This window comes from Hypanus sabinus, chromosome 21, assembly GCF_030144855.1.
Source record: "Hypanus sabinus isolate sHypSab1 chromosome 21, sHypSab1.hap1, whole genome shotgun sequence".
Lineage (NCBI taxonomy): Eukaryota > Metazoa > Chordata > Chondrichthyes > Myliobatiformes > Dasyatidae > Hypanus > Hypanus sabinus.
The window spans coordinates 56,549,403-56,565,126 of NC_082726.1; the positions used below are offsets into that span (position 1 = coordinate 56,549,403).

A 15,724-nucleotide genomic window follows, 5' to 3' on the forward strand; every position below is an offset into this window, starting at 1 on the left:
AATAGCGTGTGGGGCACCTTTACATTCCAAATCAATCTAGACTTTAAATTTTCTTCATTCGATTTGGGAACTACAGATTTCCTGTTCCCCTCCACAACAACAGTTATCTCTCCATTTGTAAACTCCACATTAACTCTGAGCACCCCCTTCAGCACGACCAACGGGGAACTCACACTTCCCACGTTTACCAAGGTTAACCCTTTCTTCCCCGAACCAGGTCTATCTGATCCAAAAGGACGGCCGTCTCGTCCAGCTGAATCAAATTTTCTGAGCTCCGGGACTAGGTTCAGGACCATGTGCATCCCCATCTTGGACACACTCAAACGGGACATGGGCCTCTTCCAGGCTTTCAATACCCGTACACTTTCCAAATTCTAAATTCCCCCGATCCTCCCAGTTACTCTCTAGGCAGCTCCCATCCGGGGAAGGCGCAACCCTGTGAGCTGAAACAACCTCCTCGGCCACTCCAGCAGACTTCCTCAAGGCGAGGATACCCGTTCCCTCTTGGACTGCTCTCATCTCATTATCGGGAACACCTTTATAACTCTCAACTTCTTCAAACAGGGCTGCCACCCCAGACAGATCATCCATGTCCAACTCTGGACCTTTTAACAGCTTTATCTGTTTCTCATCTTTATTTCCTACCTCTAGGACCTTTTCCTTCGCTAAGGGCAGATCTAACTCCTCTCCCTTACCCCCTTTCACTTTACTATTCTTCGTCTTTCCACCCTTTAAACCCTCGTGGCACAGGGTCGGTAAAGACGTCTCGGCCAAATCAAAACTGGCCAATTTTAAACTGCGCCCGTTCTCAGCTGCCGCTCTCGACAGGCTGCGAGTGACCGCGCATGCAGTATAGATCTTAGGATCTGAGGGAGTGGCCTCAACCCTCGCAGGCTGGGTTGTCAGCTTCACGGCTGCACCCCACATCTTCCCACTCGCTAGGTCGTTCCCCAGAAGGATGTCCACGCCTTCCCCCGGCAACTCCGGCAGGACCCCCAGTTCCACTGGTCCCGATGCAAAGGCACCACCCCGGTCCATTTTCCTGTTCCTCTCAGGGCTACCTCTCCCGCCTGAGGTCCGAATTTTAACACTTTTCGGCTAATCAATGATAGCTCCGCCCCCGTGTCTCTCCAAATCCGTACGGGAATGGGTGGATCCCCCTCCCTCAACGACACGGTGCCGTGTGGCAGATAAATCTCAGACCCCTCGCGCACTCTGCTTAGCCAGCACCCTCTTGCCGATTCTCTGACTACCACTGCACGCCCGATAGGGACCGCTGCTTTCCCTTTTTCTGGCTCCTTTCTCGGAGCAAAGCGCCGAGATGCAATATGTCCTCCCCTTCCACAATTAAAACAGGTCAAGCCCGGAAATCTCTGGCTGTCTTGCCTTTCCCCATCAACCTTACCACTAGCTCCCGGCGGGACCTCTGCCTCACTCGGCGGACTTCCTCGATCGTTCCCACGGTCTCTCTGGGAACTTTTATTCTTTGTCTTGTGGGTTAGGGCATATTCATCTGCGAACCTGGCAAATTCTGAGATGGACTTATTCGGCTTCTCATTCAAATACATCTGGATGTCCTCCGGAACGCAACCTTTAAATTCCTCAATCAAACGTAACTCCCTGAGACGCCCATAATCCTCGTCCACCCTTTCCGCGGTGCACCAACGGTCCAAGAGCCACCCCCCCCCCCTTCTCATGGGCTAGCTTGGTATACGTTTGATTCCACCCTTTCCTTAAATTTCTAAACTTTTGTCTATACGCCTCAGGTACCAATTCGTAAGTCCGGAGAATGGCCTCCTTTACCTCATCATAATTCTCTGCTTCTCCCTCCTCCAGGGACAACGCCGCATATGCTGGTTGGGCCTTCCCCTTTAACACACTTTGTAACAACGCCACCCACTGCTCTTTTGGCCACTTCTGATTTACTGCCACCTTTTCAAAAAGCAAGAAATAACTATCAACATCTGTCTCCTCGAACGGAGGTACCAATCTCAACTCCCTCCTAACATTAAACCGCTCCTCTCGGTCTAACCCTTGATCTCTTCGCTCATTCCTTATCTTCTCCATCTCCAAGTCATGTTTCTTCTGTTTCTCTTTCTCCTCATACTCTCTTTGCTTTTCCGCTCGTTCCTTCTCTTTCTCGGCTGCTTCTAGCTCTTTTAGCTGAATTTCATGCTGTCTTTGCCTCTCAGCTTGGTCCTGCTCCTTTTTCACCTCTAGCTCCTTTAGGTGGAACGCCTGCTCCCTTTCTTTCTCTCTCTCAGCTGCTTCCAGCTCTTTTAACTTAATTTCATGTTCCAACCTTAATTTCTCCACCTCTAACTGAGCCGCCCCACTTGATGGTACCTTTTCAGGGATATCTTCCAATACCTCAGCTTCAAACACATTCTTCCCAATGTAATACTGAGTTATGGCCCTTCGCACCTCCCGCTTTTTCATGGACGACCTCACTTCTGCGAGGTTCAACCCCTTCACCAAATTTAACAAGTCTGATTTTGTGGCCGCCTCTAGCAAAACACAGTCGAGTTTTCCATAAATTCACCCACGTCCATCTTTGCTGGTTTCTCGTATGTCTACCCGCGTAATCAGATTCAAGTTTGGACTTACAAGCCCGATTCACTGGCCTCCCAATTTGGTGTCAAATCCCGAGACGAGAAACCCCAAGTTGTTACGTATCCCGTAACTGGATAACTTACCAGCAAAGATAGAGAGGTCTGATGAAGTCTGATGGCACTATTTTCAAACGTTTTTATTTATAAAGGGGGCACAAAAGTAAGGTTAATACAAACATTCAGATAATATACGTTGTCAATACTCAATCTAAAGCACAGGTTTAGTAATAATCATCATTAAGAAATAAGCTCTACTGTTGTCTAGGGGATAATATATTGTCCGTTGGAAATATAAAAGTCACTCAGAGGTCTGCAGGCTTCAGACTTTTGGGAATCGCTGGGTTTCACGTGTTTGAGAGAGATTGGTGAGAAAAGGAAAACTTGCCCGGGTCTTTATGAAGCAACTCCGTTGAATCAGGGGAGCGTTGGTTCCCCGTTGTTAGTTCAAAGTCCTTTTCATTGTTATCAGCCACCCACTCCCCAGGCAAAGGTGAACGGAACGCACGTGGCTTTGAATGGCTTCCTGCTAGCACGGGAGCGCTGAGCGATGGTGTGTCCTTCTGGTGCGTCGCTGGGGTACCGCCTCCTGCAGTCCCCTTTTATCTTGACTTGCAGAGTTGTAGATGTCCATCAAAGTAGGGAGATGCAATCCCCACCCCCACATTGCCCGAGGGTGTCCATGTCCCTGGTAGCTGTCAGGTAGCAGGGACATGCAATTCACACAGGTGTCTCTAAGAACAATGGTCAAAACCGTTGCATTGTCTCTCATTTCCTGGGTCCGAGACCCGAATTAATAGTGATCTTGTGATTCTCCGGAAGGAGGGGTCTGCTCCCGCCCCTTCGGCCCCTCAGAGCTGTGGTACATTCATAACAATAGGAAGAATGTCCTTCCTCAAATTTGGAGACTAAAACTGCAGGTGGGGTCTCACCAGGGCCCTGTTCAGCTGCAGAAGGACCTCTTTACTCCTATACTCAATTCTGTTATAAAAGCCAGCATGCCATTAGCTTTCTTCACTGTCTGCTGTACCTGCATGCTTACTTTCATTGACTGATGTACAAGAACACCTAGCTCTCGTTGTACTTCCCCTTTTCCTAACTTGACTCCATTTGGATAGTAATCTGCCTTCCTGTTCTTGCCACCAAAGTGCATAACCTCACATTTATCCATATTAAACCGTATCTGCCATACATTTGAATGGTGGTGAATTTGTGGAATTTATTACCATAGGCAGCTGTGGAGGTCAGATTATTGGGTGTATTTAAGGCAAAGATTCATAGGTTCTTGATTAGGCACGGTATCAAGCGTTACAGGGAGAAGGCCAGGGAATGGGGCTGAGGAGGGGAAAGAAGAATTAGCCTTGATGAAATGGTGGCATAGACTCAATGGGCCAAATGGCCTAATTCTGCTCTTGTCTTTTGTTCTCATGGTCTAATCAATGACCAATTAACCTACCAACTGGTGAGTCTTTGTACTATTGGAGGAAAGGCGGTCTGGTAGCATTGTGGTAAGCTTAACTGATCCCTGTAGCCACTCTCCACTCCCACAAAGTGTATTTCGATTCCCACCTGCTATTCTCCCAAGATGACCCTAGTTCCTCGCCAGGGTCCTAGGACTCATAGATCCAGAGCCTGGAGTAGAAGCTAGACGACGAGGCACAAGATTTGTTCTCCTGGCCCTTGTTCCAGGGCTCGACTGATCATTTTTCCATCCAGGTGGCTGAGGAGGTGATCCCGGAAAAGGAGCAGAAGGGTCTGATAAGTAGTCACCCCCTTCTCTTCCTCCTCTTCTCCCCTCTCCTCCACTCCCCCACACCTCCTCTCCCCCCCTTGTCTACCCACAACTGTTCACAGTAGGCTGCTCTTCTCCTATGAGGTGGGCTCTGGTTCCTGCTTGCTCTTCTTCCAGGACTCAGGGTTGGTGGGGGACCCTGAACAGCTCAATATCTGGGATTGGGGAATGAGGAAAGACCTGTTCAGTCAGGAACTGGCTAAAGGCCTGCATATGGCTCTCAAATTTTCGTCGAACCTCCTCCATCCAATCATCAGAAAACCCCATTCTGCTCCTCCTCCTCTCCACTCACTTCTTCTCCATCTTAGTCCTGGCTAAGGTCCCTGTCATCATGTTGGGGCTTCTCCTCAACCTAGCCCGGGTTTCTGCCCCCCATTTTTCACCCAAGACAACTGCGGCCCTTTTCCCCTTAGGGAAAGCTTTGTAGGCTGAGTGCTGCTCTGGACTCAGACAGGGAAGGGCTGTGGTTCCATGCTGACGCTGCAGCTAATTTATCATGTGTACATGTCTTTGTGTATCTGACAATAAGACAGCTTGTTCTAGTAACTAGAACAGCAGAGACTTTAAATACTATACTTAATAATATTGATAGAACAGCTAAAAAATTGTTTTTTGACCTATTTTGAAATGGATGTATTATGTGAGACTGTTAACTATGCTTCATTTCAGACTGTAAAGATGGAGATGTCACCTCGAGAGAATCTGTCGGCTGTGCTCCACGGGCCTAGAGATTTAAGACTGGTAACATTTTTCTGTTTTATTCACTACATTGGATTTTCTGATTAAAGGTCTTGGCCCGAATCACCGACTGTTTATTCCCCTCCAGAGATGCTGCCTGATTTGCTGAGTTCCTCCAGCATTGTGAGTGGGTGTGTTGCTCAAGGTTTCACACAAGACCAACTTGCAATGCTAAAATATTCTCTCTCCATAGAGGCTGCCTGATTTCCTGAATATCTGCAACATTTTTTCTTGTTCTTATTAGAGATCACCAGTACCTACAAATAAAAATTTTCAAAAAGATGTGAAGAGTAAAAGGGCATGCTGATAGGATGAAGTGAGATATTGACATCACAACCTTTTGGGCCCTATGTGTTGCTTCCATTCTGTAAATGCAATAAATTGGGACATGACATACTCCCAAATGAGTAGGTTGGAAAGCTGAAATGATGCAGATATTTGGGAGATCAAGTAGTAGGTTGGAACTGAGACAGGTGAGTTTTGTATAATTGTTTCTACTATTTCTACCCTTGTTTCTGAATTATTTTATATATCTTGTACTCTGGGTTATTATTGAGTATGAACCATGCTTGGTCATTACTAGTCCTGTTTGTTTGTCATTTCCATGGATGTCAATAAGACCATACATTGAATGAGACACAAGAGATTGTGCAGATGTTGGAAACCTGAAGGAACACACACAAAATGCAAGAGGAACTCGGGTTGAGCAGCATCTATAGAGAAGAATAAACAGTCAATGTTTCGGGCCAAGACCCTTTAATCAGGATCAGAAAGGAAGTGGGCCGAGGCCTGAATAAGAATGTCAGGGGAGAGGAGGAGTATAAGCCAGCGGGTGATAAATGAGACCAGTTGAGGGTGGGGGAGGGGGAGTGAAGTAAGAAGCTGGGAAGTGATAGGTGGAAGAACTAAAGAGCTAAAGAAAAAGGAACCTGATAGGCGAGGACAGTGGACTATGGGAGAAAGGGAAAGAGGAGGTGATGGACAATCTGCTCATGCCACCCAACAACCTGCTCTCCTCTGTCCCCTTCCTTTCTAGTTCAAAACATTGACTGTTTATTCATTCCCTCTATAGAAGAAACCTGACCTGCTGAGTTCCTCTAGCAATTTGTGTGTGTTGGCCAAGAACTGCAGCCGGGCTTGTTTACTACCCCAGAAACAAGTTCCACCACACTATATCTGCTCTTTGTCACATCTGTAAAAGATTAAACCTTGATTAATGAAGATCTCATTATTTCTCCACAGGAGAATCGACCAGTTACAGAACCTGCATCTAATGGTAAGTTGTTTAACATTATCCATTTTCATTGCTATATACCAATTAAGTATTTTCAGATGGGAGGATGTATTTTAAACATGTTTTAAAGAAAAGAAAGTATGGTTGAAAGCAATTCTTACAGTATATTTTAGTTGAATACTTGTACTTTAGATATAAAACCCCACAACACATTGCAATCTATGATGAGGAATTGAGATGTATAGCAACCCATCTCAGTTGCCAGTTAACATACAATTTCTCTGTAAGTGTAGAGACTTACTGAGTTGATAGGGTTGTTTAGAAGGTGCATGGTATACTGCCTTTCATTCACCAGTGGACGGAATTCAAGAGCTGCAAGGCAAGGTTACAGCTTTATAAAACTGGTTGGACCACACTTGGATTATTGTGTTCAGTTCTGGTCACCTCATTATAGGAAGAATGTGGAACATTTAAAGAGGGTGCAGCTGCTAACTGGAATAGAAGGCATGTCTCTGAAGACAGGTTGAGCGAAGATAAGGCTTTAGAGCAAAGGAGGATGAGAGGTGACTTGATAGAAGCGTACAAGATCTCAAGAAGCATAGGTTGGGTGGATAACCAGAGATTATTTTTGAAGGCAGAAATGGTTGATACAAGAGGGTGTAACTTTTACCTGTTTGGCAGAAAGTAATGGGAGGTTGTCAAAGGTAGACTTTTTACACAGAGAGTTGTGGTTGCATGGAACACTCTGCCAGGGGTGATGCTAAAAGTGGATACATTAAAGACATTTAAGAGACTCTTAGATAGACTCATAGACGAAATTAAATTGGAGGGCTACATGGAAGGGAAGGGTTTGATTAATTTTGGAATAGGTTAAAAGATAGGCACAACATCGTGCGCTGAAGGGTTTGTACTGTGCTATAATGTTCTATGTTCTATAAGTATGAAGTCATTACTGGATTTGCAGAAAAAACAAGTTAAGCACCCTGTTGAGAGTTAAGCCTGCGATAATGTACAGCTGAAGTAGAAACCTGAGACCAAGAGATGCTCAGAATCAGAAAACATTTCATTATTTCATCTGTGGTTATATCTTACTTTCAGAGGTTCTGCTAAAGATTAATTCTGTTGGATTCTGTGGTTCGGACATGAAATTCTGGGAATATGGAAGAATTTTATGCTTTGACATCAACAAGCCAATGATTCTAGGTCACGAATATTCAGGCACTGTTGTCAAAGTCGGCTCTGAAGTTGAACATCTCAAAGCAGGTTAGCTGTGAAGTATTCTACAGCTTTCAATGAAACTGGTGCGAGGGGGGAGGTAACATCTAAAGGAGGTTCAACATTTTGTGGGATTTTCAACAGGCAGGACCATCAATAACAAAAAGATGCATAGATTGAAACTTTTTTCAAGCAGCGGTTAAGACATGGTATATACTGTCTGAAGAAATGGTGAAAGCAGAATCTATGGCCCCTTTTAAGAAAGGAAATTGTGTACAGAGTCATTGAGCACTACAGCATAGAAAGAAAACCTTTGGTCCACCTAGTCCATTTTGATCTGGTCTTTGGCCTATTTCCATCTATCTGTGCCTGGACCATTGCCCTCCATACCCCTCTGCTCTGTATCCTTGCCCAGACTTCTCTTAACTCACCTACATCCATCACTTCAGCTGCAAGATCATTCCACACTCTCACCATCCTCTGAGTGAAGAAGTTCCCTTCAGATTCCCCTTAAATTTTTCACCTTTCATCCTAAACCAATGGCCTCTAGTTCTAGTCTCACCCATCCTGAAGGGAAAAAAGGCCTGCATAGACTCTCCATCTCTCTCCTTAGTAAATACATATGCTAAAAAATTATGATTACCCCATCTCTTTTAGCTTTATGTATATTTGACACGCTGATCTTCAAAGGGACCTATTTTATCCTTTGGTATCCTTTTGCTCTCAATATAGCTATAGAAGCCTTTGGGATTCTCCTTCACCTTGTTTGCCAGAGCAACATCCTGTCCTCCTTTAGCTCTCCTGATTTCTTTCTTAAGTGTTCTCTTACATTTCCTGTACTTCTCAAATGCCTCACTTGATCTTAACTGCCTATACCTGTTTTGCAAGGTGGCACATTCCCACAGGGAATCAGAATCAAAATCTGATTTAATATCACTGGCATATGTCATGAAATTTCTTTGAAGCAGCAGTACAATGCATTACATAATAATAGGAAAAAAATGATGAATTACAGTCAAAAATAAATAAATAAATAAATAAATATATAAAGTTAAAGTCAATAAGTAGTGCAAAAATAGAAATTAAAAAAAGTAATAAGGTAGAGTTAATGTGTTGAATGTCTATTCAGAAATCTGATGGCAGAGGGAAAGAAGCTGTTTCTGAATCGAGTAGGTGTTTTCAGGCCTCTGTAACTCCTTCTTCAGAAAAAGGCATGACCTGGGTGATGGGGGTCCTTAATAATGGACGCCATCTTTCTGAGGCATCGCTCCTTGAAAATATTCTGAATATTACGAAGGCTAGTGCCCATGATGGAGCTGACTAAGTTTACAACTCTCTTCAGCTTACTCTGATCCTGTGCAGTAGTGGCTCCACCCCACCATCTACCAGATGGTGATGTAGACAGTCAGAATGCTATCCATGGCACATCAATAGAAATTTGTGAGTGTCTATAGTGACATACCAAATTCTTCAAACTCCTAATGAAGTATAGTCACTGGCATGCCTTCTGTGTAGCTGCATCAATATGTGGGTCCAGGCTAAACTGATCTTCCTCCAGTTTAAGTGCAAACTGTCCCATTTGTGTAGGTTCCACCTGCCCTGGAAGAGATCAATGATCCAAAAATCTGAAACTCTCCTCCTGCACCATCAACTTAGCTACTTGTTAAATTGCTTTCTTGCCTCACTAGCAGGTTGCATGAGTAGCAACACCGAGATCACCACCCTGGAGATCCTGTCTTTTAATTTAGTACCTAACTCCCTGAACTCACTTTGCAAGACCTTGTCATTCTTCTTGCCTGCGTCATTGGTACCAAAGCGTTCCATGACCTATGGCTTCTCACCCGACACCCCCCATAAAAATGCTGTGTACTTGATCCAAGGCATCTCTGACCCTAGCTCTTGGGAGGCAACATACCATATGGGAATCTCATTCTTGTCCACAGAATCTCCTGTCAGTTCCCCTAACCAATGAATCCCCTATACCAAGAAGGTTAGCTTTATATGAGATACACTCAGTGGCCACTTTATTAGGTGCCTCCTAATTGTGGCCTTCTGCTGCTGTAGCCCATCCACATGAGTTGCTACCACATGATTAACTGACTTGCATTAATGAGCAGGTGTATAGATGTATCTAATTAATTGTCCATTGAGCGTAGGTGACATTGCAAAATAGATAGGTTTAAATCTGCATACGGAAAACAGCTTGGTTCAGGGAACACAGATCTAACCCGAAGAAGTTCAGGAAGTACTATGTAAGCATCAAAAACTCAATTGATTCTTAAAGAAGTGTCCCCCCCTGGGTCGCCTCAGGCTCGCTCAGCTCACTTTCGTCTAGGGGGAGCAGCCTTCGGCCCCGCCAAATTGGGCAATCAGCTTGTGATGATGCTGTGTGATGTCCCCACCAAGCCAAATAACAGACAGTACACCATATGCGATTTAAATGATTACACTTTATAGATCTTACTGGAACTATGTACTTAATAGAGATACAATATAAAAAGAAAAGTAAAAGGCGCCAAACTTATCAAAGTCCAACCACTTCGTGCACAACTGTTGGAGCTCAATTAAAAAAGTCTTCTGGCCACCATTCGATCCCCTCAGACCTCCTCGACGCGCCGCCTGGGACCAACAACGGTGGTCGACCAGACGCTCCACATGAATCTGTCCTCATCTCCTCTCCTTGCCGAAGACCCTGGGCCTCAGACCCCCACTCGGGGTCCGTTCCGTCACCCAGCTTACAACATCGCGTCTTCTCTCCCCAACCCCCTCTCGCCTTCTCCTCAAAAGCCCACGCAACACTAGTTTACAGATCCACAAGAAAGAATAACATCTATCCCAATTGGTTAACAAATGAATACAATTCTCATTATCAGTAATTATAATCCAAACAAGCTGCGAGAGAAAGCACTCTCTCACCAGTTAACATAACAAAGATGCTATTTTAGTAGCCTTAGCAGTAACATAAAAGAAGAAACCCCTTACAGAAGATAGGGGTGGTAGTCCTATGGCTTTCAGGCATGAACACTTCTAAAGAACATAAACTGTATGTTTCAGTGTTTTGATGCAAGGAATGCATGACACTGTATGTTTCAGTGCTTTGATGCATATATGACAAATAAAGCTAATGTTTATTGTTAGGTCCAAGAATGTTGCTAATATTTACAATTTTGAAGAATAGGCTTTTTGGAAATCTTGCCTATACCAAACAGCAGTACCAACATTATAATTAGTAGAAAATACACACTACTAACATGATCAATTTCTGAGAACACAGTGCTGCGCAGTAGTATAGTGATTACTGTAATCACTTTACAGTACCAGCGATCATCAACTGGGGTTCAAATCCCACCGATACCTGTAAAGAGTTTGTACATATTCCCTATGACCACAATGGATTTTGTAAATAGCTGTGGTCCCGGCACCGAGCCTTGTGGTACCCCACTAGTATCTGCCTGCCATTCTGAAAGGGACCTGTTAATCCCCATTCTTTGCTTCCTGTCTGCCAACCAATTTTCTATCCATGTCAGTACCCTACCTCCAATACCATGTGCTCTAATTTTGCCCATTAATCTCCTATGTGGGACCTTATCAAAGGCTTTCTGAAAGTCCAGGTACACTACATCCATTGGCTCTCCCTTGTCCATTTTTATAGTTACATCCTCAAAAAATTCCAGAAGATTATTCAAGCATGATTTCCCCTTCGTAAATCCATGCTGACTCGGACTGATCCTGTTTCTGCTATCCAAATCTGCTGCTATTTCAACTTTTATAATTGACTCCAGCATCTTCCCCATCACTGATGTCAGACTAACTGGTCTATAATTCCCTGTTTTCTCTCTCCCTCCTTTCTTAAAAAGTGAGATAACATTAGCTACCCTCCAATCCACAGGAACTGATCCTGAATCTAAAGAACATTGGAAAATGATTATCAACGCTTCCACGATTTCCAGAGTCACCTCCTTAAGTACCCTGGGATGCAGACCATCAGGCCCTGGGGATTTATTAGCCTTCAGTCCCATCAGTCTACCCAACACCATTTTCTGCCTAATGTGAATTTCCTTCAGTTCCTCTGTTACCCTAGGTCCTCTGGCCACTGTTACATCTGGGAGATTGTTTGTGTCTTCCCTAATGAAGACAGATCCAAAGTACCTGTTCAACTCATCTGCCATTTCCTTGTTCCCCATAATAAATTCACCCGTTCTGTCTTCAACGGACCAACTTTGGTCTTAACTAATTTTTTTCCTCTTCACATACCTAAAGAAGCTTTTACTATCCTCCTTTATATTCTTGGCCAGCTTACCTTCATAGCTCATCTTTTCTCCCCGTATTGCCTTTTCAGTTATCTTCTGTTGCTCTTTAAAAGTTTCCCAGTCCTCTGGCTTCCTGCGCAGCTTTGCTATGTTATACTTCTTTTTTATTTTTATGCTGTCCTTGACTTCCCTTGTCAGCCACGGTTACCCCTTACTCCCCTTAGAATCTTTCTTCCTCTTTGGTATGAACTGATCCTGCACCTTCGGTATTATTCCCAGAAATACCTGCCATTGTTGTTCCACTGTCATCCCTGCTAGGGTATCCTTCCAGTCAACTTTGGCCAGCTCCTCCCTCATGGCTCCATAGTCCCCTTTGTTAAGCTGTAATACTGACAATTCCGATTTTCCCTTCTCCCTCTCAAATTGTAGATTAAAACTTACCATATTATGGTTACTACCTCCTAATGGCTCCTTTACCTTGAGTTCCCTTATCAAATCCGGTTCATTACATAACACTAAATCCAGAATTGCCTTATCCCTGGTAGGCTCCAGTACAATCTGCTTTAAGAATCCATCTCGGAGGCACTCCACAAACTCCCTTTCTTGGAGTCCAGTACCAACCTGATTTTCCCAGTCTACCTGCATGTTGAAATCCCCCATTACAACCGTAGCATTACCTTTGCGACATGCTAATTTTAACTCTTGATTCAACTTGCACCCTATATCCAGGCTACTGTTTGGGGGCCTGTAGATAACTTCCATGAGGGTCTTTTTGCCCTTACTATTTCTCAGTTCTATCTATACTGACTCTACATCTCCTGATTCTATGACCCCCCCATGCAAGGGACTGAATTTCATTCCTCACCAACAGAGCAACCCCACCCCCTCTGCCCACCTATCTGTCCTGTCGATAGGATGTATACCCTTTAATATTCATTTCTCAGCCCTGGTCCTCTTGAAACATGACTCTGTTTTTCCTGCAACATCATACTTGCCAATTTCCAACTGAGCCTCAAGCTCATCCACTTTATCTCTTGTACTTCATGCATTCATATATAATACTTCTATTCCATTACTCCCCTCACCTTTCACATCGATTCCTATTGCACATGGCTATACTCTCCGACCCCTTCCTGAGCTTTCTGCCCCGTTAATTCTGTTGTCTTTCTTAATTTTTCTTATTCTCTCTTTTCCTTTAACGCCATCCTTATATTTCCAGTTTGTCTCCTCTCCCCCCCCCCCCCCCACTACTTAGTTTAAACACACCTGTGTAGCAATGGCAAACCTGCCTGCCAGAATGCTGGTCCCCCGCCTATTAAGGTGCAACCTGTCCCTTTTGTACAATGCATCCATACCCCAAAACAGATCCTAGTGGTCTAAGAATCTAAATCCCTGCTTCTCCCGCACCAGCTCCTCAGCCACACATTCAGATCCCCTATCTCCGTGTTCTTGCCCTCACCAGCACGAGGAACTGGAAACAAACTGGAAATAACCACCCTGGAGGTCCTGCTTTTCAGCCTTCTTCCAAGTTCTCTGAAGTTACGCTGCAGAATTTCTTTCCTCTTCTTCCTGACATCATTTGTGCCGACATACGCTACCACTTCCGGCTGTGTCACCTCATGTCTAAGCAGTGTTCCTTGGATTGTTTACCTTCTATGACTAATTGTTTGTCTTTGGACTAGCTCTGGTTTTTCCCTTTGTTTTGCAGGTGTCTCATTTGGTATCATGGAGATTTTTAAGCTCTTTTTGTATTTATCCCTTTTATTCAATTTGAAATAATTTAATTAGCAAGATATTTTCAATGTCTTACATTGTAGTTGTTGGCTTTGGGGATTATTGCTTTGTCTGGATACCTATGTTGTGTGATTGATCCTGAATTCCTACTTGCTCCAGGGTATATTTTAGGGGCATGCCAACCACTCTTTGCTCGGTCATTGTGGATTCTTCTCTGGTAAATCTCAGACCGAGTTCTTCTGTGTATCATGAGAGATTTCAGTTCTTCGAGACTCTGATCTCTTTATAGTTTAGCTGGTTATTTTCTGTAATAAATCTCTTGTTTTGTTTGAGTTGCCAAAAATTCTGTGATTTCTGTGCTTGACTTCACTAGTGATCCTTATACTGTGCTCTGGAGACTACACATGGTCAGTAGTTTCTGAGATAATCAAATCACCCTGCCTGGCAACAACAATCATTACATTGTCAAAGTCACTTAGATCACTTTTCTTCCCCATTCTGATGTTTAGTTTGAACAACAACTAAATCTTTTGACCATGTCTGCATGTGCTGCTGCCATATGATTGGCCGATTGTACCTAATAAAGTAGCCACTGAGTATACATCAAAGATCATTGTCTTCCTTTGTTACAGGTGACAGAGTTGCTGTTGAACCTGGTTTTCCCAAAAAGGATGATGAGTTTGTTAAATCTGGACGCTACAACTTGACGTTATCAGACTACAGCACTGGACTTCCTCCAAATAATGGAGCAATGTGCCAGTACTTAGCCCACAATGCCAACTGCTGCTTCAAGTTAGTTTCTCAAACTACCGCGATGTTGACTGTTTTGAAATCTTAGATAAAGCAGTGTTGCAAATGAAATCCTGATGAAGGGTTATAGCCAGAGGTGTCAACTCTTTATTCCTTCCATAGATACTGCCTGACCTATTGGGCTCCTCTGTCTTACTTTCAAAATAAATTTTTCATCTAAGATTCCAAAATATTGTTTGATATTAATGAATACTGTTGCTGTGATGGAGATGGCAGAGACTGTAGTTGCTGAAATCTCCCCTCTATCTTCTCGTCCAGATAAAGAATCTCAATCCAAAATATTAGCTGTCCATTTCTCTCCACAAATGCTCCCTGAGTTTCTTATGCACTTGCTAATGATGAATTAGATTAATACAGCATGGAAGCAGGTCCTTTAGTCCAACTCTTCAATGCCAACTCCGTTGCCCATTGAGCGGGTCATATCTGTTGGCATTTAAGTTTCAAAGTACATTTGTTATAAAGTAGGTATATTTTATACACCCTTGAAATTTGTCACCTTACAGTAAGCCACAAAATGAAGACACACAATAGAAGTCATTAAAAAAGACCATCAAATTGCCCTTTAATCCCCTCCTATCCATGTACTTACCGAGATAGTTTTAAAATATTGCTAATATACATGCCTCAAATGCTCTTTATGGCAGCTCATTCCAAATATGCACCATCCTTTGCGTGAAGAAGTTGCCCTTGATGTCTCTCACCTCTCATCTTAAATCTATACCCTCTTGAATTCAGTAGATATTCCTGGGAAAAAGACTATGTGCTTTCACACTGCCTGTGCCCTTTGTAATCTTCTGTACCTCTATCAGGTAACCCCTTAACTTCCCATGTTCTAAGAAACATAATTCTCCATTGTGCAGCACAGAAAGAGACTATTTTACACAATGCTACAATGTTGGCTCTTTAAAGGTGCCAGTTCCTTAATTTTTATCTGGAGTACAGCAATTTATTTATGCACATCTCTCTTTATAACACTGTTAAACAAATTTCCTCCACACTTTCAGGCAGTGATGGTCAAGTTACAACAATTCACTGTGATAAATAAATAATATTTCCTTATTTACTTCAGTTTGCCTGCCAGTTATTTAAGTCTGAAATCTTTATCCTCTGATTACTAACCTTCCTAACAGGAAGGAAACATTTTCGCTATCTATTTTATCTAAAATATGTCATTTAAAATTATTAGATCATCCCTTAGCCTTTTGTATTCCAAATACAACAGTCCCTGTTCTTTCACCTCTACCTGCTTTCCATTCAATTGGAAGTTCTTCCACTCAAAAATATTCCAATACTGCGAGAGTCCAGGACATCAGAATACAAAAACATCTCTTTAAGATACTAA

The 15,724-nt window shown here is 43.4% G+C and overlaps 1 protein-coding gene across 7 annotated transcripts in view; it reads left to right on the forward strand.

Moving 5' to 3' along the window:
* Positions 1–15,724, forward strand: part of LOC132379074 (sorbitol dehydrogenase-like) — a 95,601-nt gene that overhangs the window by 36,250 nt on the left and 43,627 nt on the right. For all 7 annotated transcript variants that reach the window (XR_009507287.1, XM_059946611.1, XM_059946607.1 and 4 more), the window contains 4 exons: positions 5,071–5,142; positions 6,382–6,415; positions 7,472–7,636; positions 14,205–14,364. Coding sequence is in view for 6 of the 7 variants with exons in the window: in XM_059946611.1 (XP_059802594.1) it covers positions 5,071–5,142; positions 6,382–6,415; positions 7,472–7,636; positions 14,205–14,364 (431 nt within the window). In the remaining variant the exon portion in view is untranslated. The remainder of the gene's footprint in view (positions 1–5,070; positions 5,143–6,381; positions 6,416–7,471; positions 7,637–14,204; positions 14,365–15,724) is intronic.